The sequence below is a fragment of the Petromyzon marinus genome, chromosome 45, assembly GCF_048934315.1.
Source record: "Petromyzon marinus isolate PM22_M1 ecotype Great Lakes invasive population chromosome 45, UKy_Petmar_22M1.pri1.0, whole genome shotgun sequence".
NCBI lineage: Eukaryota > Metazoa > Chordata > Hyperoartia > Petromyzontiformes > Petromyzontidae > Petromyzon > Petromyzon marinus.
The window spans coordinates 5,889,290-5,916,697 of record NC_133711.1 but is presented as its reverse complement, the minus strand read 5'-3'; the positions used below and the strand labels follow the sequence as shown (position 1 = coordinate 5,916,697).

Genomic DNA, 27,408 nt, shown 5'->3' with positions numbered 1-27,408 from the left:
ATACCCATCCACGACCCATTTTCAATGCCCTGGCTGAGGGAAGGAGGTTCTCACCGAAGATTTAACGGTACATGGCCCCGTCCATTGTCCTTTTGATGCGGTGAAACTGTCCTGTCCCCTTAGCAGAAAAACACCCCCAAACCATAATGTTCCACCTCCATGTTTGACGGTGGGGATGGTGTTCTTGGGGTCATAGGCAGCATTCCTCCTCCTCCAAACACGGCGAGTTGAGTTGATGCCAAAGAGCTTCATTTTGGTCTCATCTGACCACAACACTTTCACCCAGTTGTCCCCTGAATCATTCAGATGTTCATTGGCAAACTTCAGACGGGCATGTAAATGTGCTTTCTTGAGCAGGGGGACCTTGCGGGCACTGCAGGATTTCAGTCTTTCACGGCGTAGTGTGTTACCAATTGTTTTCTTGGTGACTATGGTCCCAGCTACCTTGAGATCATTGACAAGATCCTCCTGTGTAGTTCTGCGCTGATTCCTCACCGTTCTCATGATCATTGCAACTCCACGAGGTGAGATCTTGCATGGAGCCCCAGGCCGAGGGAGATTGACAGTTCTTTTGTGTTTCTTCCATTTGCGAATAATCGCACCAACTATTGTCACTTTCTCACCAAGTTGCTTGGCAATGGTCTTGTAACCCATTCCAGCCTTGTGTAGGTCTACAATCTTGTCCCTGACATCCTTGGAGAGCTCTTTAGTCTTGGCCATTGTGGAGAGTTTGGAATCTGATTGATTGATTGCTTCTGTGGACAGGTGTCTTTAATACAGGTAACAAGCTGAGATTAGGAGCACTCCCTTTAAGAGTGTGCTCCTAATCTCAGTTCGTTGCCTATATAAAAAACACCTGGGAGCCAGAAATCTTTCTGATTGAGAGGGGGTCAAATACTTATTTCCCTCATTAAAATGCAAATCAATTTATAACATTTTTGACATGCGTTTTTCTGGAATTTGTTGTTGTTATTCTGTCTCTCACTGTTCAAATAAACCGACCATTAAAATTATAGACTGATCATTTCTTTGTCAGTAGGGGATCAAATACTTTTTTCCCTCACTGTAGCTACTACACATGTAGCTACTGCACATGTAGCTACTACACATGTAGTTACTACACGTGTAGTAGCTACTACACATGTAGCTACTACACACGTAGCTACTTTTGCGACGGGGATTATAATCCGGCACTGGTGTCGCCCCCGCCGACCCCACCTTGTCGCGCCGCGCACAGGTGAGCGTCGCGTTCCCCATCATCTACCTCCTCTTCTGGGCCTTCCTGCTCGTCTTCAGTCTCGTGTCGGAACCCGTGGTGTGTGGCGTGGGCCTCGCCATCATGCTCACCGGCGTGCCCGTCTACTACATGGCCGTCTACTGGCACAACAAGCCCAAGTGCCTGGACAGCTTCGTCGGTACGCCGGCTGACGGCTCTTCACCCCGCGCGCGAGGGGTGACGCCGCTGCCGCTGGCTCCTTCCCCGCTCGCCTGCGGTTCTTGCTCCTTCTGGCGCTTCTGAGTCGTCCTCTCACTCTCCGAGTCGTCCTCTCTCTCTCCGAGTCGTCCTCTCTCTCTGCGAGTCATCCCCTCTCTCTCCGAGTCATCCCCTCTCTCTCCGAGTCGTCCTCTCTCTCCGAGTTATCTCTCTCTCCGAGTCGTCCTCTCTCTCTTAGAGTCATCCCCTGTCTCTCCGAGTCATCCCCTCTCTCTCCGAGTTGTCCTCTCTCTCTCCGAGTCATCCCCTCTCTCTCCGAGTCATCCCCTCTCCGAGTCATCCTCTCTCTCTGAGTCGTCCCCCCGCTGTCCCATGTGTCCTCTCTGGCGAGATGTCAACTACCTCGCCTGCTATGCAGGAGGTCGTGAGTTCGATCCCGACCCTGGCAACGCCTCTATATTTGGAGTTTGCGTGTTTCTCTCGCCGTGACCGTGTGGACTTTTCTCCGGGTCCTTTGGTTCTTCACACCACATGTAGAACTAATGCGCGTTTAGAGTATTTGGCTGCTGCTATACATTTCCACGTGATAAGCCACTTCGTTGAGCTGTCATTTGTGGCCAGGTCACTGCTGAAAAGAGCTATATAGCCCAGTGGGGCCTTACCTGGTAAAACAAAAAAAAGTAACATTACTATATAGACTGGCGACACTCGGTACAGCGGGTTTAATCAACGGATTTGTTTTAATTGTCCTTTATCTTCCTCCCGCAGAATGCATCACCTATTTGTGCCAGAAGATGTGCGTCGTCGTTTACCCCGAGGAAACGCATGTGGCGGCGAAGGCGGACTCCGACGACAAAATGGCGGCCGAGCACGTGACCGAGCCCTCGGCCAATCGCGCAGAGGCAGGAGGCGACTCGAGTAAAATGGCCGACAAACTGGAGGCGTGAAACGGCGACTATGGGCACGTGCGATCGCGGGTTTAAGTGGTCCCCTGTGTAAAAAAAAAAAACCCCCACCATATACACATTACACACGCACGCACACCGAATGTTTAGCTACGCTAGCATTGACAAGTGAATGCTCGGGTGGAATAACGGCTCTCTTCGTAAGCAATTGGGAATTTTTTTTCATTTATACAACTTTTCCACTGCCACATTCGAGCCGAGCCAACGCGGGGCCGTCTAGTTTTGGATTTTAGATTTGTTTAAATGACACTTTTTAACGACTTGAAAGCATCGTCCTGACTTTTACCCACAATCCTGTGCTATGATATAACAAATATATGGCCACTCTTATTTTAAATGGACCTTTGGACTGGGTGACTAAGACGAATTGAGTAAAAGATTTTCCCATTAGTTTCCTGTCCAAATAATTGTAAAATATAAAAGGCCTTTTAAAACATAGGAGCTTATACAACTTGCCACACAAATGTGTTTTCTTTTTACGTTAACCTTTCGTAAGGGTGTGGCGTGTGTTTTTTAGACCATTGTGGAACTCTTCGAAGTAAAAGCCGGGTGGCGGTTGCATACGCTGCTGCTGCACGTGGCTGCTGCTAGGGTTGGTGGATCACCGTACACACAAGATGTTGTGAAACTCCCTTCCCCGCGGGGCATTGAGGGGGAGCCGTAAGCCTGCCTCGCCAGGAGAAGACGGGGCAGCAACAGCAACAAATGTGGGCATCTCATTGAAGCTCTGCTACAGAATCGTAATATTTATTTCTACTGGAAGAGGAATCCAATGGGCGATAAAGCTCTTTATCCACAGATGTCCAGTAGGAGGGGCAGGTCAGAACGTGATAACAAACAATACATAAACACGATAGAAGTGAAAAGTATAGGAAAGGTAAACAAATCCCTTTAAAATATATACAAATAAAACGAAACAATTGTTTTATTTTACCAGGTGAGGCCCACTGAGCTATTAGCTTCTTTTTCAGAAGCGACCTGGTCACAAATGATACCCCCCCCCCCCCCAAGGTGGCTGATCACGTGGACATTTATAGCAGCAAAAATAATCGAGATAATCCCCTTGCTGCATTTGACTGCTATCTCTTAACCGCCTTTACCCATGGATCTCAGCAGCGGGTTTCAGGAGTTTCCCACCATCTCTGCGTGACCCATCAACCCCTTGCCCCTCAAGCGGCTGTATTGCAGGCTGTTGTGCACCACCCACGCTGCACCTGCCCCTTCGTAGTCGCGCGCAGATTGCGAAGTTATCGCATGAGCCAAATGATGTGGCGAGATGTTAACGATCTCGCCTGGTGTACATGAGGTCGTGGGCTCGATCACGACCCTGACGCCTGCTGCTGTGTGTTTGGAATTTGCGTGTCTCAACTCTCTCCCCGTGGTCACGTGGTTTTTTCTCCGGGTCCTTTGGTTTTTCCCCTCCACATTTAGAATCAACGTCACCACGCGTTTAAAGTGTTTGACCGACATAAATTTCCACATGATAAACCTACTTCTTTGAGCTATCATTTGGGGCCAGGTCGCTTCTGAAAAAGAGCTACGTAGCTCAGTGGACCCTTACCTGGTCAAATAAGAAAAACAGTTTTAGTTTATAGAGCTTTCGCTTTCTTGCTGTGCTCAAAAGTAATGTGGCCTTGTCTCTCCTGCTGCTGTATCGTACACGTGGTTGTGTGTGAGTGCGTTGATTGGCAACTAATGTGCGGTATTCACAAGCTGGGCGACGTGCCAGGGAATGGCCAACATTCTTTCGCTGCTGCTGCTGTTGTTGTTGGTGTGGCTTTCATCAAATGTGTAAGCAACGACACGAACCCCCGCCATAATAATCGCCATTATCGTATCGTTGTCATTGTCGTCGCAACAGAATAACGGGTGCAGGCTGGGAAACTATTACGTTTACAACGGACGACGACAATCGCGTAAAAACGTGTCAATCACGTGAGACAAAATGTGCGTAACGACAACTGAATCATTTGGCGGGACCCCGGGGTTCCGCAAACATCAGGTCAATAATAATTATTTTTCTTCAGTCCGCCCATTCGTGATCCCGACTGCAACGCGCTGCCCGCCCAGACTTGCGCCAACAAGCGCCAGCAGGCGGCGATCGACACGATGGGCGCCATCCCACCGGTCAAACGCAAGCCCCGGGGGGGCGTCCGCCGCAGTCGCGCGCGGCGACGACGCCCTCCGGTCAGCCGTCGATCCTCAGCTTCTTTGCCAAGGCGAGCCCTGCCTCCCAGGCAGTGAATTTAACGTGTTTATGTAATTTGTTAACTTTTTACGAAACTTAGTGCCCCGAGTAGCTCTCGACGAGGCCAATCGATTGACACTAGTTTTGTTGTCGGTAAGGCAGCAAGACTCGTGTCGCTATGCGGTTTTTCCCACCCCGGGGCAGTGATGGTAACGCCGGGGTCCCGCCAATTGCTTCATTACTGTTAAAAAAGCAACCCCACCAGCAGCTCTTAAAGAACTGTACAGCATCGCGATACCTCGTCGTCTTGGATCGCCGTGACAAACTGATTCGAGCAAATGACGTAGCGATGACAAACGTGATGGTGCATTTGCTTTCGGCCTCATTAAGACTCATCAGCCCAGTACGGTTCAGCAACGCTCACTGCTGCAAAAACGGCTGCCCAGCCTGGCATCTGGGAAGCGCGCCGAAAGGTGTCGGTGTAGCCTAGACGGCGGGGTGGCATTTGATGAACCCCTTTCCCGTTCCGAGACGACTGCAGGTTGCGGTGGTGGTCCTGTTCACCGCCGAATCTCGTTCATTTTATTTAGAGAGGCGTAGCAGCGCCGTCGTTTTTGAAGACGTCGTTACCGCAGAGAACCGCAGCGACACGACTGCCGCGCTCTACGATAGCCGGCGCCAAACCGTGCCACACGCCCCTACCGCATGGCCTATTAACTTCAGGTTTGATGACGTACACGTGTGTGTACGTACGTGTACGTCATCGGAACGGAATTGGGGGGGGGAGGCAAAGCTGTTTTTATGACGTAGACGTCATCGGAATGCGAAAGGGATAAACATCTTGCTGGTATGCATTACCCACCAATCACAGCCTCGTGTCCTTCTTGATTGAACAGATTATTCGGTGGTGGTGCTGCTGCGTTGACAGTGCTGAACAAGCACAAAGCAACACGTGGCCTTAACTTGAAAATGTTATAAATATGCGGCGACGTTTAATGCAATGAAAGAGGGCCATTGCCCGAAACTTCGCCTATTATATATTTTCCCCCTATAAAGGCCACACACACACACACAATGTTGTCGACGAATGTGTTCAGGATTATTATTTTTATTTGTGAAATGAGATCGGGATTAGAAAACAGTCGTAGCAATGTGCTCGTTATTTGTTTTTCAAGTTGGTACTGAGAGTTAACAAAGTAGAGGTTATATGTTGCCGTGTTGTCCGTGTGTTCTGACATTACTGTTGTAAACTGTTACAGACGAACTGCGTGGTACCAGCGACTGGACACAAAACAACCATCCTGTTAAATTTGATTTTAAAAAATAATATGCTTTAACCTTAATAGAGGTTTTTTTGATTGAAAGCTTTCGTGACTGCAGGGATTCATATTCTTGGTTCTTTCGGTAAAGTCACGTAGAAGGGAAACAATAAAATAATAACAAAATAATGTTTTATTGTTTCCCTTCTACGTGACTTTATCGAAAGAACCAAGAATATAGAGGTTATTTTTTTTAGGTTAGATCGTGTAAATATATAAATAAATAGCAAGGTTGTTTTGTAAACAAAACTTGCCAATTTGACAAACCTTGCGAATTGGCTGTGTCGGGTGGTGGCGGGTTTAACGACACACTTATCAATTTTGTTTTAAAGCTTTCGTGACTGCAGGGATTCATATTCTTGGTCACGTGACCAAGAATATGACTTTACCGAAAGAACTAAGGACACATTGATATCTTCTTTGGTTCTTTCGGTAAAATCACACATTGATATTTACGCGATCTAACCCCCCCCCACCTCTCTATTATGGATAATATTGGTCGTGAAAGCCTAATTCGTGTTAAACTGCTTTAACCCTTCCGACAATAATACAAGAGGCGTTAAGATGCTCAAACGCCACATTGCCAACCTATTTTGCAAGGCGTCAAGTCTGCATTAATCACAAATCATGCTTGTGGTAAGCAACATGCAAACAAACATGCTTTGATAATAACGTGTAGCGCGATGTATTTGAACTTAGACTGGCCTACGGCTGGTTGCTGCGCCAGTGTTAGGACCAGAGAACCCCCCACCCACCCCAAAAAAAAAGGCGAAACAGGATCTGTATTTTGATTTAAAGCTTTCGTGACTGCAGGGATTCATATTCTTGTTTCGTTCGGTAAAGTCACGTAGAAGGGAAACAATAAAATATATTTTTATTATTTCAACAATGGATGCATTTTATTTATTTATTTTATTGTTTTAATAATATATATTTATTATTTTATTGTTTCCCTTCTACGTGACTTTACCGAAAGAAATATATATTTTTTTTTATTGTTTCACTTCTACGTGACGTTACCGAAAGAACCAAGAATACGAATCTGTATTTATTCTGGAGGAATCCGATGAGCTATAAAGCTAATTTTTGTTTGTTCACAGACCTCCAGTATGTATTCCCCCACAGTAATAAATGGCGCAAAAAAAGGGAATGAAAATATCAACGCAATTAACAGCTCGGGTAAATACATTTGTTTTGTGCTCATAATTTGTCAGAATTCCAGCTATGAGATTTGTGCCCTTGAGAAAACTCGGCGGTGTGTGTCCGGGCGGGCCCCGGTAGCGGTCTCGAGCAGGGGGTTGGAAATCGACTTAACAAAGAAGAGACGGATTTTTTTTTTCCGCGAATTGAGTCGACTAATTCAAGAGCCCGCAATCCACTGCGGTGGTGAAATCGAGACTGCGTTTGGTCCTTAATAAACGACGCGTCAGGGGCCGTCCATAAATGACGTCACGCACCTGGCGGGGGGGGGGGGGTCAGACATTCGTGACGATGTGTGACGAGAAAAGGGGGGTTTGAGAAATGTGACTTTAAATAAATATGGAATTGTTATAACACTAATTGTTATCACAACACTCCTACAACATCAGCGTGCAGCGGCACATGAAACACGCACTACAATGACAATAGTTTAAAGCGATTTGAAGCATGTTTTATTTTCAAAATGGAAATATGGTTGGGGGGGGGGGCAGAGCTTTGTGACGTCATATTTGAGGGGGGGGTCTGACTTTTTGTGACGCCGTGTGACGAGGGGGGGGGGGTAAAAAATCGTCCAAAATCGCGTGACGTCATTTATGGATGACCCCTCACCACGAAGGCAGCAGTCCTTAACGAGGCCGAACCCTGCTCGAGATTATCCATCACCGATGTTATCCATCACCGATGTTATCCATCACCGATGTTATCCGCGGGCGGGAATCGAACTGGGGTCGGCGGGGTTTCGTAGCGTGTTGCGCCAACCACTAGGCTACCTAGATTTTAGGCTTTCGTGACTGCAAGGATTCATACTCTTTGGTTTTTTCGGTAAAGTCACGTAGGTAAAATAAAATAATGTTATAATAAAACAACTAAATTAAATAACGACGTTTCGGAGGCAACACAAGCTTCCGTCTTCAGGTGGAACAGTCACAGCAAGATAGCTGCATCACTTGACTGCATCACTCGATGCATCACTTGAATGCATCACTTGATGCAGCTATCTTGCTGTGACTGTTCCACCTGAAGACGGAAGCTTGTGTTGCCTCCGAAACGTCGTGATTTGATTTAGTTGTTTTATTATAATATTATTTTATTTTTATTTTACCTACGTGACTTTACCGAAAAAAAGAAAGAGCGCTACGCTACCGTTCCCCACACCCATACGTACATAATTATAGACACATTATTTGGTGATGCTGATTGGACTGCCACTGTTGCTGACTATAATGCCACCACCATTGCTGATGATGTCGATTGTGACAATGCCTCCTGCCGATGCTGCTGCTAGTGCTACTGCTGTGATTATTATGATGCCATTACTGCTTCTGCTGATGATGATAGTGCTGATGACGGTTTTGATGGTGGTGGTAATAATAATGATTACGGCTCTGCAATGCTGCTGCCGGTGATGTAAAACTGCTGGCAACGCAACTGCTGCTGATAGTGATGATGAATTATGACGGTTAACGGATGTAATGGAAATGAAGACGATGCTGATCGGAGCTACTGCTAATTGCTTCGCGATGCTGCTGATGATCAGCTGTGCAGCAATCGAGTCTACGGGCGTATAACTGCATCCCTGGACGAGCCCAGGCGCCAGGCTATGGTTTAATGCCACTGATGATGTTGCTGCTGCTGCTGACGACGACGACGCTGAGGATACGGACAACAGCAGAAGAGGTCAGCACGATATCCGCTGAGCTGAGACAGAGATGGAGGCAACTTGACTTGAATGGGCGTTGCAATGTACCGCTGCATCATATCCAGACCTCCTCTTATCCGCGAATCCTATTATCCGCAAGAGCAGTAGGGTTCCCCAACAAAAAAAGCTATTTACCCGCGAACAAGATCTTCCAATCATCCGCTGATTTATCCCAGGGGGTATTTGCGGAACGGTGTCCAATTATCCGCACATTTTTTTGTATTGCGGGTAAGAGGAGCTGCTGACCGGCAAATCCCCCCTTTGCTATGAACCCATGCCAAGCTGCAGGCAGGCGTAATGGAATATTTATATTTATTTGCAAAAAATATATTGTATTGTGGCCTAAATATACTGGATACGCAAGTATGCATACACATATATACACTGTACAGAAAAAAGTGTTTTAAAATTGAAGTTCAATGATCGATATCGGTGGAACAGGTGGTGTGCAGGATGGAGGGGGATGGCGTGAAGCAACTTGGAGGTTGTGAATAGGAAGGGGAGGTGGTGATGGGTGGGACACGTGGTGTGCAGGGTGGAGGGGGATGGGGTGAAGCCACTTGGAGGTTGTGAATAGGAAGAGTTGGTGATGGGTGGGACACGTGGTGTGCAGGACAGCAGTGGTGGTGATGATGATCAGAGTGTTAAATAGGTCCCAAGAGGTGGGGTATCGACTGTGCAAAAGCTGCAGGCTCAGGCAGAAGGAAAGAAGCGATGGCGCTGCGCCGTGGCCTCAACGGCACTGGCCGTGACGACCTCTCGACCTTTGTAAAGTGACAGTATTGTGCGATTAAAGGGTTTCATGTTGAACGTCACTTTGTGTCCTGGTCTTCATGCAAACCAACAATGACTGGGTGGAGTCGCGTTGCATTTTTATTTCCATCATCATGCCGCTGGTGTCACTATCGATCTGTAATGCAACAGCCATGAGTATGATCACAATCAGCAGCACCATGTGAACCAGTGATTTAAGGTCCAACAGTGGCTGCACTGGCATCATCAGCAGCACAATCTTCAGTTGTTTCAACAGAATAATCCATCACCTGTATCATGAGCATCAGTCACGACCACCACGTCATTGCCGTTAAAATTCATCGTTAACATCACCACCAGCAGTCATTCACCACCATTACAACTCTCGTTATCATCATCAGCAGCACGATCAGCAGTCATTTCCACCATCACAGCTATCATTACTCGCATCATCTGTGTCATTATCAGGCACATGCTAAATGTTACAATGAAGATGTTTAAATCAATCAAATCCAATGTAGATGGCGCAAAGTAATATTTATCTAATACATCGTGTAGCAATGACGCAGTCCTAACTCCATTCGGGCACAACACAAATACAAAAAGGCTGCCTCGAGGGGTCTGTGCAACACGATGATATTCCGTCACGGTGGAATAATTGAGCCACACATGTAATGCGTATGTTTATACTATCATTACTTTACAAAGGGGCTTAAAAAAAATGTTTTTAACACTTCCGAGAAATTTGCAACGAGACTACAAGGAATGCGCCTCCAGGCTCTGGAGATCACCTGCGGGAGATTCCCAGGCACGCGCTGACAACGATGGCGAACAAGTGGAGGCTCTTTGACTTTTTGAAGCTATTAACGTCCATTTGTTGTCATGCTACAGTGTGTTACTATCCATTATTTTTCCATTAAAACAGATAGTCCCATGTAAGTGTTAACATGTTTTTGAAGCACCCTGTATACATAACTCAAATCTGCCTGTTCCCAATACAAATCCACAGTGAAAGCTATCGCCACCAAACTTGGCAGGGTTACCTTTCAAACCACGCGGAGACACCCCGAGCCACGTGGCAAGTCGACATTCTACACAGGGCGGTGCGGTGATCGACACCAACCACCACCGTACGTAGCCGACCGTGACGAGCCGAGAGGGGGGGGGGGGGCACGGGGAGGGGGGGGGGCAACCCAAGCCGCTCGGGCTCTCGACCTTCCAAAAAAAAATGTTGCTGGGGAAAACATTGGACGGTGCGGGCAATTGCATGGACAGCGGCGATATTAATTGAGAATTGGCCAAGAGCAGCCGGGCTGGTGTTGAGGTCAGAGCGCGGAGCGAGCGCTGCCGAGATTATAGGGGCTTGAAGATGGATTTCCAGCCGCACGCGATTAAGGGGGGTTCTCAAGTGTGGAGATGTTGGTGGTTATCAGCCCAGGTCCGCCAATGGCTTACGTGGAGAACCGTAGATTCACAACAGGGAAGAACAATCACAAAGAGCCCGATACTCACAGAGAACCACAGAGCGACCCATAGACTCACACAGAGAACCATAGACTCACAGAGCGACCCATAGACTCACAGAGAAATGAACAAACTCAGAGCGACCATAGACTCACAGAGAAATGAACAGACTCACAGAGCGACCTATAGACTCACACAGAGAACCACGGACTCACACAGACGAGTCGTCTGGAACGCTCTTCCTTGCGATATCAGGAATCCACTGGAAGCTGTGCACTTTTACATCATCTACATTAATTTATTCAGAACTGCTTTTTTTTGTGTGCGCAGCTTGTCATCATTCCCCCCTGCGCCTCTGACTGGCACGGTTGGCTACGTACGGCGCGAAAGAAGTTCAACGTACGCACGTACATACAAGCCAAAAGTTTCTCAAGTGCGGCGTGTTGGTGGTCTCACCAGGCCGGTCATCGATGGCTTGCGTAGAGAACGACGGAGTATTTAAAGCCGCGCCTGTCAAGTCCCACGTGCTTCTCTTTCCGTGTCACTTCAACAAACTCCAAGCCTTGCACATCTCTCTCTCTCTCCTCTCTCTCTCTCTGTGCAGACCCTTCGAATAGAAACGTCGCCACCGACTGCCCGGTAAACGTCCAACACACGTTGTGGGGGTGGGTGTGGGTAACGCGTTGTTGCACGTGGTTGAAGCCGTTGGACCGAACGTTTCAAGTTTACCGGGTGTACGCGTTCATTTTACTGGGCGCCACGGTGGTGGGATGTTATCTCACTCGCCTGGTATGCAGGAGGTCGTGGGTTCTATTCCCTAGGCTGCCTGCTGGAAATTTGGAGTTTGTGTCTCTCTCTCCATGGTCGCTTGGATTTCACCCCGAGTCCTCCGGTCTTTTCCCTCCGCATTTAGAATCAACATCACGCGTTTGGGATTATTTGACTGCTATAAACGTCCACGTGACGATAAGCCACTTCTCGCTGGGCTATCATCTGTGGCCAGGTAGCGCTTCTGACAAAAAACCTACGTAGCTCTGTGGGTACCTTACCTGGTACATACGCAGGTTTAAGACGGCGTATTGGTCGCTGAGAAAAGTAAGCGTGCTTGCGCTAGGACACGTCACGGCTAGAGGGGACGATGGGCAGCAGACGAGATGTGGTCACGACGGCAATTTGTTGAGTGACTGGCTGCCACGTGATGAGCCCACTTCGTCGAGCTAACATTTGCGGCCAGGTCGCTTCTGAAAGAGAGCCACAGCATCGCTCAGCGGGGCCTTTACCCGTCGTAGCAGCAGTAGTTGCAGCGCATTGAAACCTCACGACTCGCTCGGTTTGAGACGCAAATGACAACGCGGCTCACAGCTCGCGGCACATGTGACCAGTGTGATAAACACGACAAGCGAGACCACGGCCCTTTGACAATACAGAATTAAATTGACACGGATCACGCAAAGCACCCCCCGCCCCCCCCCCCCCCCCCCCGAGCGAGGTACGACCCAGCGGCAGGAAATTGGCGGCGACGTTGTCCTGCACTTATGCGACTCCCTACTGATCGAGGATGAAAGCGGCAAGGCAGTCGTTTCATTGTCCCGTTGCCAACGTGCTACGGTGGTCCAAACAAGGCTGGCGCTCCTTGTCAATATACACGCAGTGCGGTTATATCACGTGACATGCAAGGCACGTGTGTATGTTGAACTCCCTTTTGCACCGTACGTAGCCAACCGTGCTAATCGGAGGTGCGGGACAATGGGAGGACCGATTCTACCATCACAAGAGCACCTATTGCTGCCTAGAAATCTCCGATTCATTAATATACATTTATTTGGCGGGGGTGTTAGGTCACGTGATGATCTGCCCATATTGGTGTCTTAAAACAGCCCGCCACCCCAACACAGCCGAATAATAATAATTTTTACCAAATAAAATTAAGAAAGCCCGATTGACTTCCTGCATTTATGTCCCTAAAGATGCTCGGTAGTGGGAATTAGCTCTTCGGCTTTCCCGCCGAGCGAGCGAACCGAACCGAAAACGTCCGCAAGTCGCCGGCGGGTCGTTGAACGAATCGTTCGCCACACCAACGTGCCCATCGAAATTTGTTCGGCCGTGCACGCTGGGTGCTTGGGGCGGGGGTTAAATGGCACAGATTTGTTCAGGTCGGAGCCAACTCCCGGCAATCTATTCGTGAATCGCGGTATTGGGGTAGGGCTGAGAAAAACCTGCTGTGTGTTGCGTTTGCTTCCTGTTGGCATGCGCACTTTCTTTCCCCCGTCTTGTCACGAGCCTTGTAATCGTTTATTTAAAAAAAAATTAGCTGCGATTGGCTTTTGTGCGATAACAAGGCTGTGATATGGCCACAATCTAGTTTAAGCATAAATGTTATCAACGGTCAGTTAAAAAGCAAACAAAAAACGAAAGTTTAAGCAAGGTTCTCATTATAAATGCAACTTTTTTGGTTTGTTACCCAAATATAACTTTCCGAAGTGCTACTTTTGATAACCGACTGTTACATCTTTTTGGCATTGTATCGCAAACGAAATTCAGAATGTAACGATGCGACCACCCGCCGTCCCACCGGCGATCGAGGGGTAAACGATCCGATAATACATGCAAATAAAAAAATCGATTATTATAACTTTTTTTTTTGCTCCACATTAAACCGTCTCCCATTCAATCCAATCGCGATTGGTCAAATTCGCATTCGCCACACCACGTAACCGAGCGGTCAGCTCTAGTGGACGACACAACAGACAGCGAGCGAGTACGAGCGAGCGAGTGAGCGAGCGCCCAGGGGTACGAGTGCCGGGGATAAAAAAAAACACGATGATGAAGCGCGCAGGGGGCGGTAATGGGAAGCGGAACTTTGCCGTTGAAGAGTCAAGATGCCGACTCGCGTGAAGAAGAGGTTGCGTTCTGTCCAGTCGGCGAGCATTCCCTCCGCCGTGACATATTGCTCCATTGGACGCAGACACACGCCTGTCAACACACACGGTTTACCCCGTATTCTTGTACAGGGAAAGTGAGTTTTCAGGTCCATACGGAGGACAGCCGTTTCAACGCGGGCAAACATTTTTGTTCTGTCTATTTGTTTGTGTTTCTGCCTTGTGATGGGACTTTGTAAGATGAACTTTGAGATTTATAAGAGTCACGGGGTGACCGCTAAGGTCTGAATTGTTGTGTAATAAGGTAGGCACCGATACGGGGTTGACACAGGTATGCAGACAACTCGACGCATCCGTCGATCACGACGACGCAGCCTCCGATTTTTCTCGTCCTTGCCCCCGCACCTCCAGTTGGCTACGCACGGTACTAAAGAAGTTCCACGTACGTACGACAACACAGTGGGCCTTCTTCATGCGCCATGAAACGTCCCGTTGTATACAGGGTGCTTCAAAAAAATTGTTGCCACTGATATGGGACAATCGTTTTTAATGGAAAAACGGATAGTACTGTACACTGCAACATGATAACAAATGTAATGTTAATAGCTTCAAAAAGTCAAAGAGTCTCTCCCACTTGTTCGCCATCATTGTCAACACGTGGCCTGGGATCTTCTCCACGTGGACTCCAGAGCCCGGAGATCACATTTGTTGTGGTCTTGTTGGAAATTTCTCGGAAGTGTTAACATTTTTTTGAAGCACCCTGTATATGTTTTTACTTAAGGCCACAGCGCTGTTGTTATTGACGGATGCGTTGACATTGGTTGTTGTTAATTGTGCCCCATTGCTAATGCAGCAGCAGCAGGCGGCATCATCGGCAATTTGCTCGTAAACGCGGCCATTACCAAACAACAACGAAAAACAAAACGACTGGAACCGAACAGAGGGCCCAAAGAAGCAGGGGAGAGGCGGGCGCTTGTGAAAGGTGCCGAGAGACAGGCGTGGTGAGAGGAATGAAAGAATTAAAGAACGCACTCAGGTTTTATAAACGTGTCATTCGAACCGTTAAGGCGAGCGGCCGCGTCTGAACGGGACGCGTCGCTGGGGTAACGGCGGAGCAGCGGCCTATGGCGTGCGTCCAACGCGGAGGAGATGGAGCGATTATATCTGCAATTTATTGCAGGCGATAGGTGGACTGTAATTTCGCAGGATTACGGGAGACGGCAGTGGCTTTTGGGCGCCTTTCATCCGGCAGTGGATTGACCACGCCTGTTGATTTTTGTAAAAAAATGTATTGACAAATTGACGCATCGTTACATGCCTACTAACTATATCCCAACTGCATGGTAAAGTTGGGCGGGTGGCACAAATTCAGGATGCGGATCATCAGGACCGCATGCTGAACACCATGCTCAGGAACTGCTCATAGGAAATCCGGATCCAGCCGTCTTGATCCGTGTCATGCATCCGGAATGCCCCGGTCAGAGTCTGGAGAAGAGGAAAACGGGAAATAATGTTGAGCATCAAGGTCATTCGCGTGACCATCATCACTGCCACCACCACCATCGCCGACGTAACGGCCATCGCCGACGTAACGGCCATCATCATCGTCGTCGTCGTCGTGACCACCACAGTCGCCATAAACATCTCCATTATTACCACTGTCAAACCATTATCGCGAACACAACCCCTGCCACCTCTACGCAGAGCCTCCAAAGTCGCTTACCCTACCACCCTCTTCTGTCCCGCACGCGTGTCCCACCCATCGCGCAACCTCCTCCTTCCCGATCACATCTACCAATAAATTAATTGGCGATGCTGCTGCTGCTGCTGCTGCGGCGGCGGCGTCGGCAGCGGTGCACAACCACAAACGGCAGAACAGCTCGGCACGCTCGTCAACGACACCGCTTGGCCAGGGGTCGGCAACCCGCGGCCCCGGAGCGGCGTCCGGTTTCTCTCTTGAAGGGCCGCTGCTTCGTGACGTTAGAGACCGCCTCCGCGTCTCGCAATTTACACGCGACTGTGGCTCTTGAAATATTGAGTTTTTTTTTTTTCCGCGGAATTCCCCCCCAGAAAGTGCCTGTTCTTGTGATTTCCGTTGCCCGGCCCCTGCCGTAGGCCTTCAGAGGACAGACCTACGTAAAGATTTCTATAAAACAGGTGACGTTTTGGGCAATCGTCCAATGGCAATATTTCCTGCCGCGATCGAATCGGAAGCCCTCCTCTCCCCCCCCCCGCCCCACCTCCCACCAAGTCGCTCGCCGCGTTCCGCAAGCGGAATTCCCGGCGTGGCGCCCACGCCCACGTGCCCACCCACGTTCCCTCTTATCCCACGCGCGCCCCGCATCCTCCTCGCCTGCAGCGCGATGCAGCACTGGATGAAGTCGTCGAACGCCACCTGCTGCCGGCCCTGGCGGTCGAACCTCCAGACGAGAAGGTCCAGCAGCTGGTCCGAGAAGCGGTACCCTGCGGACGCGCGTAACGGACAAACGGTGAAGCTCCCTCCTCCCCCCTCTCCCTCGCCAATCCCACAGCCCCGTATTGCCGTGGAATTGCTCCGGGGCAACGCCGTGGACCGTCGTTGGGAGCCGCGTAATTCCCGCACGTCCTCCGTCGCTCACGGCACCAGGCCGCGGCACCAAGGCAGCCGCGGCTACGACTGCACGGCGGAGAGCGGTTGGCGGGGAGGGAAGAACCGGGGGGCGAAATCAACGCCCAAAGCAGTTCCTCATCGCGGATCCTCAAGGCAGCCTGTCCGCCCGGCTTCACCCTGCCACGCCGTTTAAGTGGGCCTTGCCGGGCAGGTTCCAAACACGGGGCCAGTGCCTCTCTGTGGAGCTAAGCTCCACCGCTGGGGGTCTTCCCGACGACCGACAACTGCAGCAGTGGGCACGGCACAAACAATGTCGCGTGTCGCCGCTGACCGTCCACGCGCCGAGTTCAGCGGAGAGCTACGAGGGACCGCGTGGACCGTGTGGACCGCGTGGATTTTGTGGACTCCGGCGATTACGCACCGGCTGAATGAATTAAAGTGACGTGATTATAATTTTGGGTCCAACCGCGACTAGGACCCTACAAACGATGGGCCACGTTCCACCGCGTAGCGCGCGCTCGGATGGGTGACTAGCATGCACACCAGGTGCTATAGGCTGCTAGCGGTGCAGCAAAAAGCAATCGTTACACTCCACCTCTATGCTCCCCCTCCCGCTCCCCCCCCCCCCCCCCCTCCGGCGCCCACGTGCTCCTAACGACGACGACGACCTCACCGAAGCTGGAGAGGGCCCCCTTGAGCTCCTGCTTGTCGATGAAGCCCGAGTTGTCGCGGTCGAAGGAGCGGAAGACGCCCTGCCAGTCCGTCACGTACTTCCAGAGTCCGGCAAACTCGGCGAAGCCGATGGTGCCCTTGCGTTCGCGGTCGAACATTCCTGCGCGCCGAGACGGCCAGAGCGGCGAACGCGGGGGCGGCGCGCACGGCAACGCCCGGCGTGGGTTGCGTGCGGAGAGAGAACGAGAAAGGAGCGAAGCGGCGCGCTCGATTCCCCCCCCGAGAGCGCCCAAAAGACGTCGGGAGCGAAAATTGTCGGGTCATCGATGTTGAATTCTGTTGTGAAAAGTTTGGCTCACCGGTGTTGAGCGGCCTTATTGGTCAGAATTGATTAACTAAACTCAAACTTTTTTTTTATTTTACCAGGTAAGGCCGCACTGAGCGACGTGTAGCTCTTATTCAGAAGCGACCCCCTGGCTACCACACATGATAGCTCAACGAAGCGGCATATCGCGTGGAAATGTAAAGTAGCTGAATACTCTAAACGCATGTTTCTAAATGTGGAGGGAAAATCCGGAGTACCCGGAGAAAAATCGACACGACCACGGGGAGAGAGACACGCACACTCCAAATACGCAGCAGGCATCAGGGTTGGGATCGAACTGACGACCTCCTGCATACCAGACGAGGTAGTCAACAACTCTTAAGCCACCGCAAATTGCCACGATTGAATAATGTTTGTCGACGTGACAATCCTGTCAGGTGGTGGAGGGTTCACGACAAGAATTTTGGCGTGAAGACCGTCACCACCAGATGTGGACCAACTCAACAACAGGCACGGATCGTTACGGCGCGGTAATGTCATAAGCTGAGTTTATGTTAAGAGGTCTCTTAACGCTGAGCACGCAAGAAAGTCACGATGACGTGTTGGTAAAGTTCTGATAAATAATTCGTGAATTGTCAGGAAGACTCACAGGTCTATCGTCCGCTTAATAACGCAATGTAACGAATTAAACAAAATCAATGACGTAATATCGTCCACGTCATCAACAAGACTAACATCGAATAATAATATGGTTTTCCCCCTTTTTTCTGGCAAGAAAACTGAAACCTTTTTACAAGGATTCATGTCTGCATTAACCACAATACCTGCAGTCAAAATGCAAACAAAAAACATACTTTGATAATATATGCATTGTCCTTGAAACTGATTGGTCCACACCAAGGGACGGCTTTTTTTGAGCCTCGACCCAATTGGTGCTCGACGAGATGATGCCAAAAGGCGTACAGCTCAAAGACAATGCACTATCAAAGTAATGAGGGCTCGGGGTGAGCCCTCATTAATAGGGTTTTTCCCTTTTTTTGGCAACAAAACTGAAACCTTTTTACAAGAATTCATGTCTGCATTAATCCTTGTAAAAAGGTTTCAGTTTTGTTGCCAGAAAAAAGGGGAAAAACCCCATTATTACATTTTGGTACTGGCAAAGGAGGTCTAATAAGGTAGGCACTGATAAAGGGTTGACAGCGATCTCGTTCGGTCCGCCCATATTTGACTTCAACTTACGATCCAAACTTCTCTCATGCCATTTTGCCACCTTACAAAGATCGTAGCCCTGAATGTTCGCACGTACGTTGGAATTCTTTCGCAGATAGCCAACCGTGCCAATCGGAGGCACGGGAAACCCAAAGAGAATTTCCCCAGCCCAGGCCCCAAACCCCTTACGATCTGTGACTTAATTCCCCAGGCCACGCAGGCCATCAATTCACAATGGCCCACAATCGATAATTGGATGTACTGGCGGTACACCGGTGCAGCATAACACACCGCTGCAGCATAGCACACTGGTCATCGTAAAACAGTCTGATGACGTCGCTGTTGCCCCATGAGTGAGATGCAGAACTTGCACTTAAGAGATTCAGCAACCGCTTTCCATTTCGAACGCGCAGTGGTTTACACCACCACGAGTTCGTAATCTGTTGATGCCACCGTCCGCCAAGAAATTATTTCCGGAATCGAATGGGGGAACCCGTCCCGACCCAAGTCTAGGGCACGACGAGCAAAACCTCGCCTTTGGTACACGGAGCCAGCCAATCGTTGTCAGGCCTGGGTGATTGCTGCTATATGCCAGACGACTGTGAAGCTTTGTGTTCAGCCGCTGGTAACGTTTCGTCATCACGAGAACCGATTTTAACGCACCACCACCACCACCACCACCGTGCAAGAGTTTCTGACTGGGGCTGCGAATCGCGGGGAAAATAATTGCGAAAAAAATTAGCTGCTTTTTTAGAACTGATATAGTGCGCACCAGCGGTGTACCGCCAATACGTTAATTTATATCAATGGCAGCATCCTAGCTGCACACTAATCGGGCACAAGAGTTGCGTGGGGAGCAGAGATATTTTCCATCCGGTAACACCACCGCGTGTTTTTCTCTCGCCGCCGCGCTCGGCCCCCACGGGTGGAACGGGAAGGGGGATCGTCCCCCCACCCGCGTGCCGTCGTCATACCCATCATGAGCTGCACCGTCTGCATGTTAAACGGGGTCCACGTTCCTGCGAACACAATCGAGAAGCGCGGGCGTCACACGCACGCACGTACGCACGCACGCACGCGAACAAATGACGCGTTGGGTCAGCGCGGCAAAGGGATGTTGCGCGCGACCGTCTTGCCAGCAACGCGTGCGCGTTGAGTCGTTCGCGAGCGGGTGAGTGGTGGCGTAGCGGTTCGCGCGTCCGCGATAAAGGCACAACACCGGTGAGCCGGGGTTCGATTCCCGCTCACGGCCAACGGCAGTGGCGGTTATCTGCACCGGTCCCGGACCTCCCCTAGGTCGACTCAGCCTCAAATGAGTACCTGGTGCGGTGTGTAAACATCGTCACTAGGGAGACAAAGGCGGTCGGGCGTGGTGCTGGCCACCCACCCCCTCGTGTACCGTTCCGGCCTTCATAGGTGCTCGCTAACAGCACTTGCCCCTACAGTCTGTTAAGGCTATACGGGGGATCTTTGTCTTTTATCTTTGTGTGGGTGTGTGTGTGGGTGTGTGTGTGTGGGTGTGTGTGTGTGGATGTGTGTGGGTGTGTGTGTGTGTGGGTGTGTGTGTGTGTGGGTGTGTGGGTGTGTGTGTGTGTGGGTGTGTGTGTGTGTGGGTGTGTGGGTGTGTGTGTGTGTGTGTGTGGGTGTGTGTGGGTGGGTGTGTGTGTGTGTGTGGGAAGGGGGCGTGGGAGCGTGGCGGTGAGGTGTGGGAAGCTGTAAGCCCCAGGCTACTTTGGGCTCGCCTTCCCATCAACCGGAGGCGAGGAATGGTGGTCGTGGTTACTTATGCCCCCACCGAAGATGAACATCCGTGGAGGGATGCAGGCAAAGCCGATGAGTCAGATGCCTTCTATGACCTCCTGTCACAGGTGCTGGCTAAAGTGGCCCCTCGGGATAGAGTCATCATGTTGGGTGACTTCAATGCCCGAGTTGGTCATGATACTGGCACCTGGTCTGGAGTGATTGGAGGGCATGGGCCAGATCAGCTCAATAACAACGGTAGGAGGCTGCTAGATTTTTGTGCAGCCCATGGGCTTGTAATTACCAACACGCTGTTCCGGCATCGGCGCATCCACACAACATCATGGATGCATGCCGGGTCCAAGCAAGAACATCTGCTGGACTACATAGTGACGGACCAGCGAATGCGAGCCCATGTCCTTGACACCAGGACCTACCGTGGAGCTGATCTGCCCTCTGACCATCGACTAGTCATCTGTAAGATGCGCCTGCCATTCTTCCACTCCGGTGGTGGGTGTACACCCAGGACCCCATTCCAACCTAAAGTGGCCTGGTCTCAGTTATCTGATGAAAGTTGCAAGCGAGAATTTCATCATCGCTTGTGGCTGGGATTGGCATCGTCCCCGACTCCTCCTGATGTCGAGGGTAAATGGGCGAGGTTTAGGACTGTGACTCATGCAGCTGCAATGGCTGCTTTGGGTACGCGGTCCAGACCTCCCCAGACACCCTGGATGACAGAGGAGTTGTTCACGATGGTTGAGAAAAAGCGACAGGCCCACTGTCATCGGCTACAGAATCCCACGTCAGAGAATGAGGAGGCTTACCGCAGCCTTCGCTCGGAGGTTCGGAGAGCCGTGAGGCGCTGCAAGGATGGGTGGTGGTCGCGGGTTGCTGAGGAGATGGAGTCTGCCTCAGTGGCCCGTGATCACAAATCTCTATTTAACTCCATCAAAAAAGTAACCTGCAGCGCCACACCTATTACCATCATTAGGGGACAAAACGGTGATCCAATTTCCGACCCCCAGGAACAGGTTCGCAGATTTGCTGAGCATTTCTGTGAGGTCCTGGGGGAGGGAAAATCCCTCAGCCAGGAAAACATCGTGGCACAAAGTGAGGATGACCCTGCTGAGGCTGCGGTGCCTCAAATATTGGATGAAGTCACCCCCTGTGAGTGGCTGGCTGAGGTGCCATCTGCTGAGGAAGTATTGAAGGCGATCCGGAGTCTGAGACCAGGAAAGGCAGCGGGCAGAGATGATCTCCCAAGCGAAATGCTGAGGGAGGGTGGCGTTTGTGCACAGACTGCCCTATATGACATCATAACAACAGTCTGGACCACTGGACGGGTTCCGCAGGATTGGAAGGATGCCCTGGTGGTCCCCCTTTTTAAGAAGGGGGACCGCACAGACTGTAACAACTACAGGGGCATCTCACTCCTCAGTGTGCCGGGAAAGGTCCTGGCAAGGATTATTCAGCATCGCCTTGCCAGGCACGCTGAGGAGAGGCTTGCGGAGCCCCAATGCGGTTTCAGGAAAGGGCGGTCCTGCACAGATGCCATATTTTCTGTCCGTCTGCTACAGCAGAGGTGTAGGGAATTCCAACAAGACCTACATCTCTGCTTTATTGACCTGGTCAAGGCCTACGATACCATCAGTAGGCCTGGGCTCTGGGTCGTTCTTCGTGCTTTTGGAGTACCTGACCCTCTGCTCACGATCATTAAGGACCTTCATGATGGTGAGCGGGCCCGGGTAAAACTACGTGGCCGGGAGTCAGAGCCATTCCCTGTACACCTTGGGGTGCGACAGGGATGTCCTCTGGCTCCCACATTATTTAACATCTATTTTGACCACGTAGTTCGTGAAGCCTTCAATAGCTGTACCGGGGGAATCTCCATATGGTACAGATATAATGGGAGGCTAATCGATGCCCGGGTGCGGTCAAGGGATGGCTCCCTATTGCTCAACCACGTTATGTATGCTGATGACTTGGTAATAGCTGCTCAGTCAGAGGAGGAGTTGGAGACGCTGCTGCTGAGACTGGAGCGTGCCACTAAGAGGTGGGGCCTTACCATCAGCCCCACCAAAACTAAGCACCTGCCTGGGTATTTTGTACCATCGGACACTCCACCCCCACAACTCCCAATCGGTGATGGGGCAGTTGTGGAGAGAGTGGAGAGTTTCCCATACCTGGGCAGTGTGCTTATGACTGGCTCCAGTTTAACAGCAGAGGTCTCACTCCGAATCAGTCGAGCGGCAATATCTTTTCATCGGTTGCGTAACGCTGTGTGGAAGCTACCTGGTCTGTCGCTCCGCACTAAGCTTCAGGTCTTCTCGGCCACGGTCATTCCCTCCCTTCTCTACGCTTGCGAAACGTGGACCCCCCTAATGGAACATCTTCGCCGGTTAGAAACATTTAGGCTGGCCTGCCTACGATCCATCCTGGGTTTAACCAGACTGGATTGTGTGAGGAGCTCACAAATCCTTGAAAGATCTGGGCAGGGTCCCATCGGTGAGCTCCTCCGGCAGGCAAGGCTGCGATGGCTGGGTCATGTAGCCCGCATGCCCAGCCACCGCATGCCGAAACAGCTTTTGTTTGGCCGGATTGAGGGGGCTAAGCGGGCGCGGCACGGGCTAGAGAAGAGATGGAGTGATGTGGTACAGGAGGACGTGGAGCTGAGTGGACTTGCCGATGACTGGTACCAGCGGTGTCAAGATCGGCCTCTGTGGAGGAGGCTCGTGAAGGATGCTACTGGGCAGTTGGAGGCAGTCGCCCTCCAACAACAACGGAGGGCGGAGGAGCGACGCTCAGAACAACGAGCGGAGCGCCGGGTGGCTAAAGCACAGCAGGTTGGCACAGTAGGGGGCACAGGTGGTGCATCAGCCAGTCATCTCAGTCAGTCGACCCGTGGCACCTGGGTCTGCCCCGTGACCTCCTGCCAGCGGGCGTTTGACACTTCACGTGGCCTCAGGGTCCACATAGCCTGGCACAAGCGTCGTGGTGACGTCACCGCCACTTAGTGGCGAATGGCGGTTGTTGTTGTGTGTGTGGGTGTGCGTGGGTGTGCGTGGGTGTGTGTGGGCGTGTGTGGGTGTGTGTGTGTGGGGGTGTGGGTGTGCGTGGGTGTGTGTGGGTGTGTGTGGGTGTGTGTGTGTGGGTGTGTGTGTGTGGGGGTGTGTGTGTGTGTGGGTGTGTCGTGGGGAGCGATAGTGTAGCGGTTAGCGCGCTGCGCTATGAGCCTGGCGACCCGGGTTCGATTCCCGCTCACGGCCAACACCAGTGACGATTATCTGAACCGGTCCCGGGCCTCCCCTAGGTCGACTCAGCCTCAAATGAGTACCTGGTGCGGTGTGTAAACATCACCACTAGGGAGACAAAGGCGGTCGGGCGTGGTGCTGGCCACCCACCCCCCTCGTGTACCGTTCCGGCCTTCATAGGTGCTCGCTAACAGCACTTGCCCCTACAGTCTGTTAAGGCTATACGGGGGATCTTTGTCTTTGTGTGGGTGTGTGGGTGTGTGTGTGGGTGTGTGTCTGTGTGTGTGTGTGGGCGTGTGTGGGCGTGTGTGGGCGTGTGTGGGTGTGTGTGTGTGGATGTGTGTGTGTGGGTGTGTGTGTGTGGATGTGTGTGTGTGGGTGTGTGTGGATGTGTGTGTGTGTGGATGTGTGTGTGTGGGGGTGTGTGTGGATGTGTGTGTGTGGGGGTGTGTGTGGGCGTGTGTGGGTGTGTGTGTGGCCGAGTCACCATTGCTCAGAGCTTGCTGAAGTTCATTTGCAGAAATGGCTCCACTCCGGTCTTTATCGACTCTGGGACGAAAAAAATCCAACAACACAACTAGCATAAAAACAACACAACTAGCATAAAAACAACGCAACTAGCATAAACAACAACACAACTAGCATAAACAACAACACAACAAGCATAAATACACCAACAACACAACAAGCATAAACCAACAACACAACAAACCACGCAGCATTCCAGTGTCAACGATCTCCCTCGGGGAAGATGGAACCTGTGGCCCTGCAGGCTCCGTATGCCGCTCACCCCCTCGCCACTGCACCACCTTGCAGGAAGCACTACCTCCAGGCGCGGCAGCTGAAAAACCATCCTTGCGCACCGTCTCAAATCGCCCCCACTCCCCCCGCCGCCTCTGTCCAACCATACTCTTTGGTTCTTTCGGTAAAGTCACGTAGTAGGCGCAACACAAGCGTTCCGTCATCAGGTGGGAGAGCGTCGGCCTGCTGCTGAGGCAGACAGGTTTTTAAAAGGCGTGCAATGGCTGTAGCCCAAGGGTCATAAAGAAGTGGCCGGTGCGAGCGATGTTAATGTGAGAAATTAGCGTGTAACTGTAAGATAGGAGGAGAGCGGCCTCTTCCACGAGGGCACGGAAGTGGCTATGTTAATGTGAGAAATTAGCATGATGTTAATGTGAGAAATTAGCGTGTAACTGTAAGATGGGAGGAGCGGCCTCCTATCTTACATGCTAATTTCTCACATTAACATCACTAGCCCCGGCCACTGCTGAGTCTGCCTCAGCAGCAGGCCGATGCTTTCCCACCTGATGATGGACACTTGTGCTGCGCCCGAAACGTCGTGATTTATTTTTTTATTTCATACCTACGTGACTTTACCGAAAGAAACCAAAGAGTAAGGATTTCCTGCAGTCACGAAAGCTTCAAAAATCAACATTCAGTCCAACCAGTGAGGTTGATGGTGGTGGGGCGAAGGCCGCGGGCGTAACTCCCCTGCCACCTCCTGTTCAAGACGCCTGGCAAGAACGTGGAAGAGTAGGCCAAAACACCCCCCTTGCCGCCAGCAGTGGCCTGAGTGACAGAAAAATGTCAGGCCTGCGTCGAGGTAGCCTTGCACACGCAACAATCGCTAGACGTGTATACAACACTGGCCCCTGATCTTATAATACTACTCAAACATAGAGGATGTTCATTTAATTCTGGATGTGACGTTTTCGTGACTGCAATGATCCATAATCTTTGGTTCTTTCGGTAAAATCACGCTCATTTACCAGATGTTCATTTACTTATTACCAAATACCGATTACTTGACCTGCTAATTCACGTACACACACACACCTGCACGTGCAGTACACATACCTACAGGTACATACAGACAGCATGTACCTACACATACTGTACCTACTAACACATACCAACAGCATGTACCTATACATGCTGTACATACCAACAGCATGTGATGTATCTACACATACCTACAGCACGTACTTACACATACGGTACATACCAACAGCATGTGCTGTATCTACACATACCTACAGCATGTACTTAAACATACAGTACATAACAACAGCATGTGAAGTATCTACACATACCTACAGCACGTACTTACACATACAGTACATACCAACAGCATGTGATGTATCTACACATACCTACAGCACGTACTTAAACATACAGTACATACCTACAGCATGTGCTGTATCTACACATACCTACAGCACGTACTTACACATACAGTACATACCTACAGCATGTGGTGTATCTACACATACCTACAGCACGTACTTACACATACAGTACATACCTACAGCATGTGCTGCATCTACACATACCTACAGCATGTACTTACACATACAGTACATACCTACAGCATGTGGTGTATCTACACATACCTACAGCACGTACTTACACATACAGTACATACCTACAGCATTTGGTGTATCCACACATACCTACAGCACGTACTTACACATACAGTACATACCAACAGCATGCTACATGCATATACAGTAAGGTACACGCCTGTACACTATTCTCTCTACTGCGGGTGATGAAGGTTTTTTTAAAATGCCAATAACGATGATGTGCTGCTGCTGATGATTGCACTGCTGCTGATGATTGCACTGCTGCTGATGATTGCACTGCTGCTGACGATTGCACTGCTGCTGCTGATGATGCCACTGCTGATGATGGCACTGCTGCTGATGATTGCACTGCTGCTGACGATTGCACTGCTGCTGCTGATGATGCCACTGCTGATGATGGCACTGCTGCTGATGAGTGCACTGCTGCTGACGATTGCACTGCTGCTGATGCCCTTCATGACAATGACAGAAGCTGAAATGATGACGATGCGTATACCAACGACGATTGAATCACACGACTGACACCAGATTCTAACATCATCGTCATCAGCTGCAGACGTGGTCTATCCGCTGTTGGATGAAAACGATCCCCTTTCACGATCCCGCGATGTTAAACACAATCCATCCACCGGGCCTCCACGCTCCGTGTATGTCGAACTTCTTTCGCACCGTACGTAGCCAACCGCGCTAATCTATGGGCCTCTATGGGTCTGGGTGTCTGTGGGTCTCTGTGTATGCGGAACTTCTTCCGCACCGTACGCAGCCATCCGTGCGAATCGGGAGGTGCGTGCCAGATACGTCCATCCTACACCGGCTGCCATCACCATCCTCATCATCACCATCACCACCACCACCATCCCAACAAACGAGAATCTCACAATTAAAAACAAGAGTATCTCTATATACGTATAAAAACATGTTTTTTTTTAACTCCACACGTGTTCACCAGGAGGTGAAAGCCAACCTCACCTCTGGAACATGGTCCACAGGAAACTCTGATCTGCAACCCCCGCAAATGCTCCACCGGGTTGCGCGTACTGCTGATGGTAAGCCATCCTGGACTAAACGGTCTCTCTGTATATATATACACACACACAAAAAAAGCCGAAATAAATCAACAAAATAACAATATTTGAAAACAAAAAAAATAACAACAACGCGTGAGACTTAAGCGTGTGTGTTTAAAACTGCGGCTGCGTTCGTGAAATTTTAACTTGCTGCAGCTTTCAGTCCAAAAGGGAAGTGATTTTTTGGATGTGGCCACGTGACTCCGTTTCCGAGTTGGCGCTGACGTCACCGCCACGAGGCCCCGGAGGGAACGGTTCCATGACGTCACGACGATGGTGATTGGTT

General features: G+C 50.5%; 2 protein-coding genes across 2 annotated transcripts in view; one reads left to right on the top strand and one right to left on the bottom strand.

Moving 5' to 3' along the window:
* LOC116952062 (large neutral amino acids transporter small subunit 2-like) overlaps positions 1-7,095 on the top strand; it is a 37,542-nt gene extending 30,447 nt beyond the window's left edge. Inside the window, exons 10-11 of the mRNA XM_032971087.2 lie at positions 1,238-1,415; positions 2,204-7,095. Coding sequence (XP_032826978.1) covers positions 1,238-1,415; positions 2,204-2,382 — 357 coding nt within the window. The 3' untranslated portion in view covers positions 2,383-7,095. The remainder of the gene's footprint in view (positions 1-1,237; positions 1,416-2,203) is intronic.
* Positions 7,096-9,661: 2,566 nt separating this feature from the next.
* LOC116952082 (programmed cell death protein 6-like) lies at positions 9,662-27,365 on the bottom strand. The gene is made up of 7 exons (XM_032971125.2): positions 27,270-27,365; positions 27,025-27,129; positions 24,177-24,238; positions 19,673-19,717; positions 17,166-17,324; positions 16,256-16,365; positions 9,662-15,387 (listed from the first exon to the last, which is right to left on the bottom strand). The coding sequence occupies exons 2-7, from the start codon at positions 27,108-27,110 to the stop codon at positions 15,286-15,288; spliced, it is 564 nt and encodes a 187-aa protein (XP_032827016.1). The 5' UTR covers positions 27,111-27,129; positions 27,270-27,365; the 3' UTR covers positions 9,662-15,285.
* Positions 27,366-27,408: the final 43 nt, after the last annotated feature.

Coding starts and splice junctions, on each gene's coding strand:
- LOC116952082 (XM_032971125.2), bottom strand. CDS start 27,110: ATGGCTTACCATCAGCAGTACGCGCAACCCGGTGGAGCATTTGCGGGG. Junction 17,325..19,672: donor GACGGTGCAGCTCATGATGG/GTATGACGACGG, acceptor CTCGGCGCGCAG/GAATGTTCGACCGCGAACGC. Junction 15,388..16,255: donor AGTGCTGCATCGCGCTGCAG/GCGAGGAGGATG, acceptor CCTCTTCTCCAG/ACTCTGACCGGGGCATTCCG.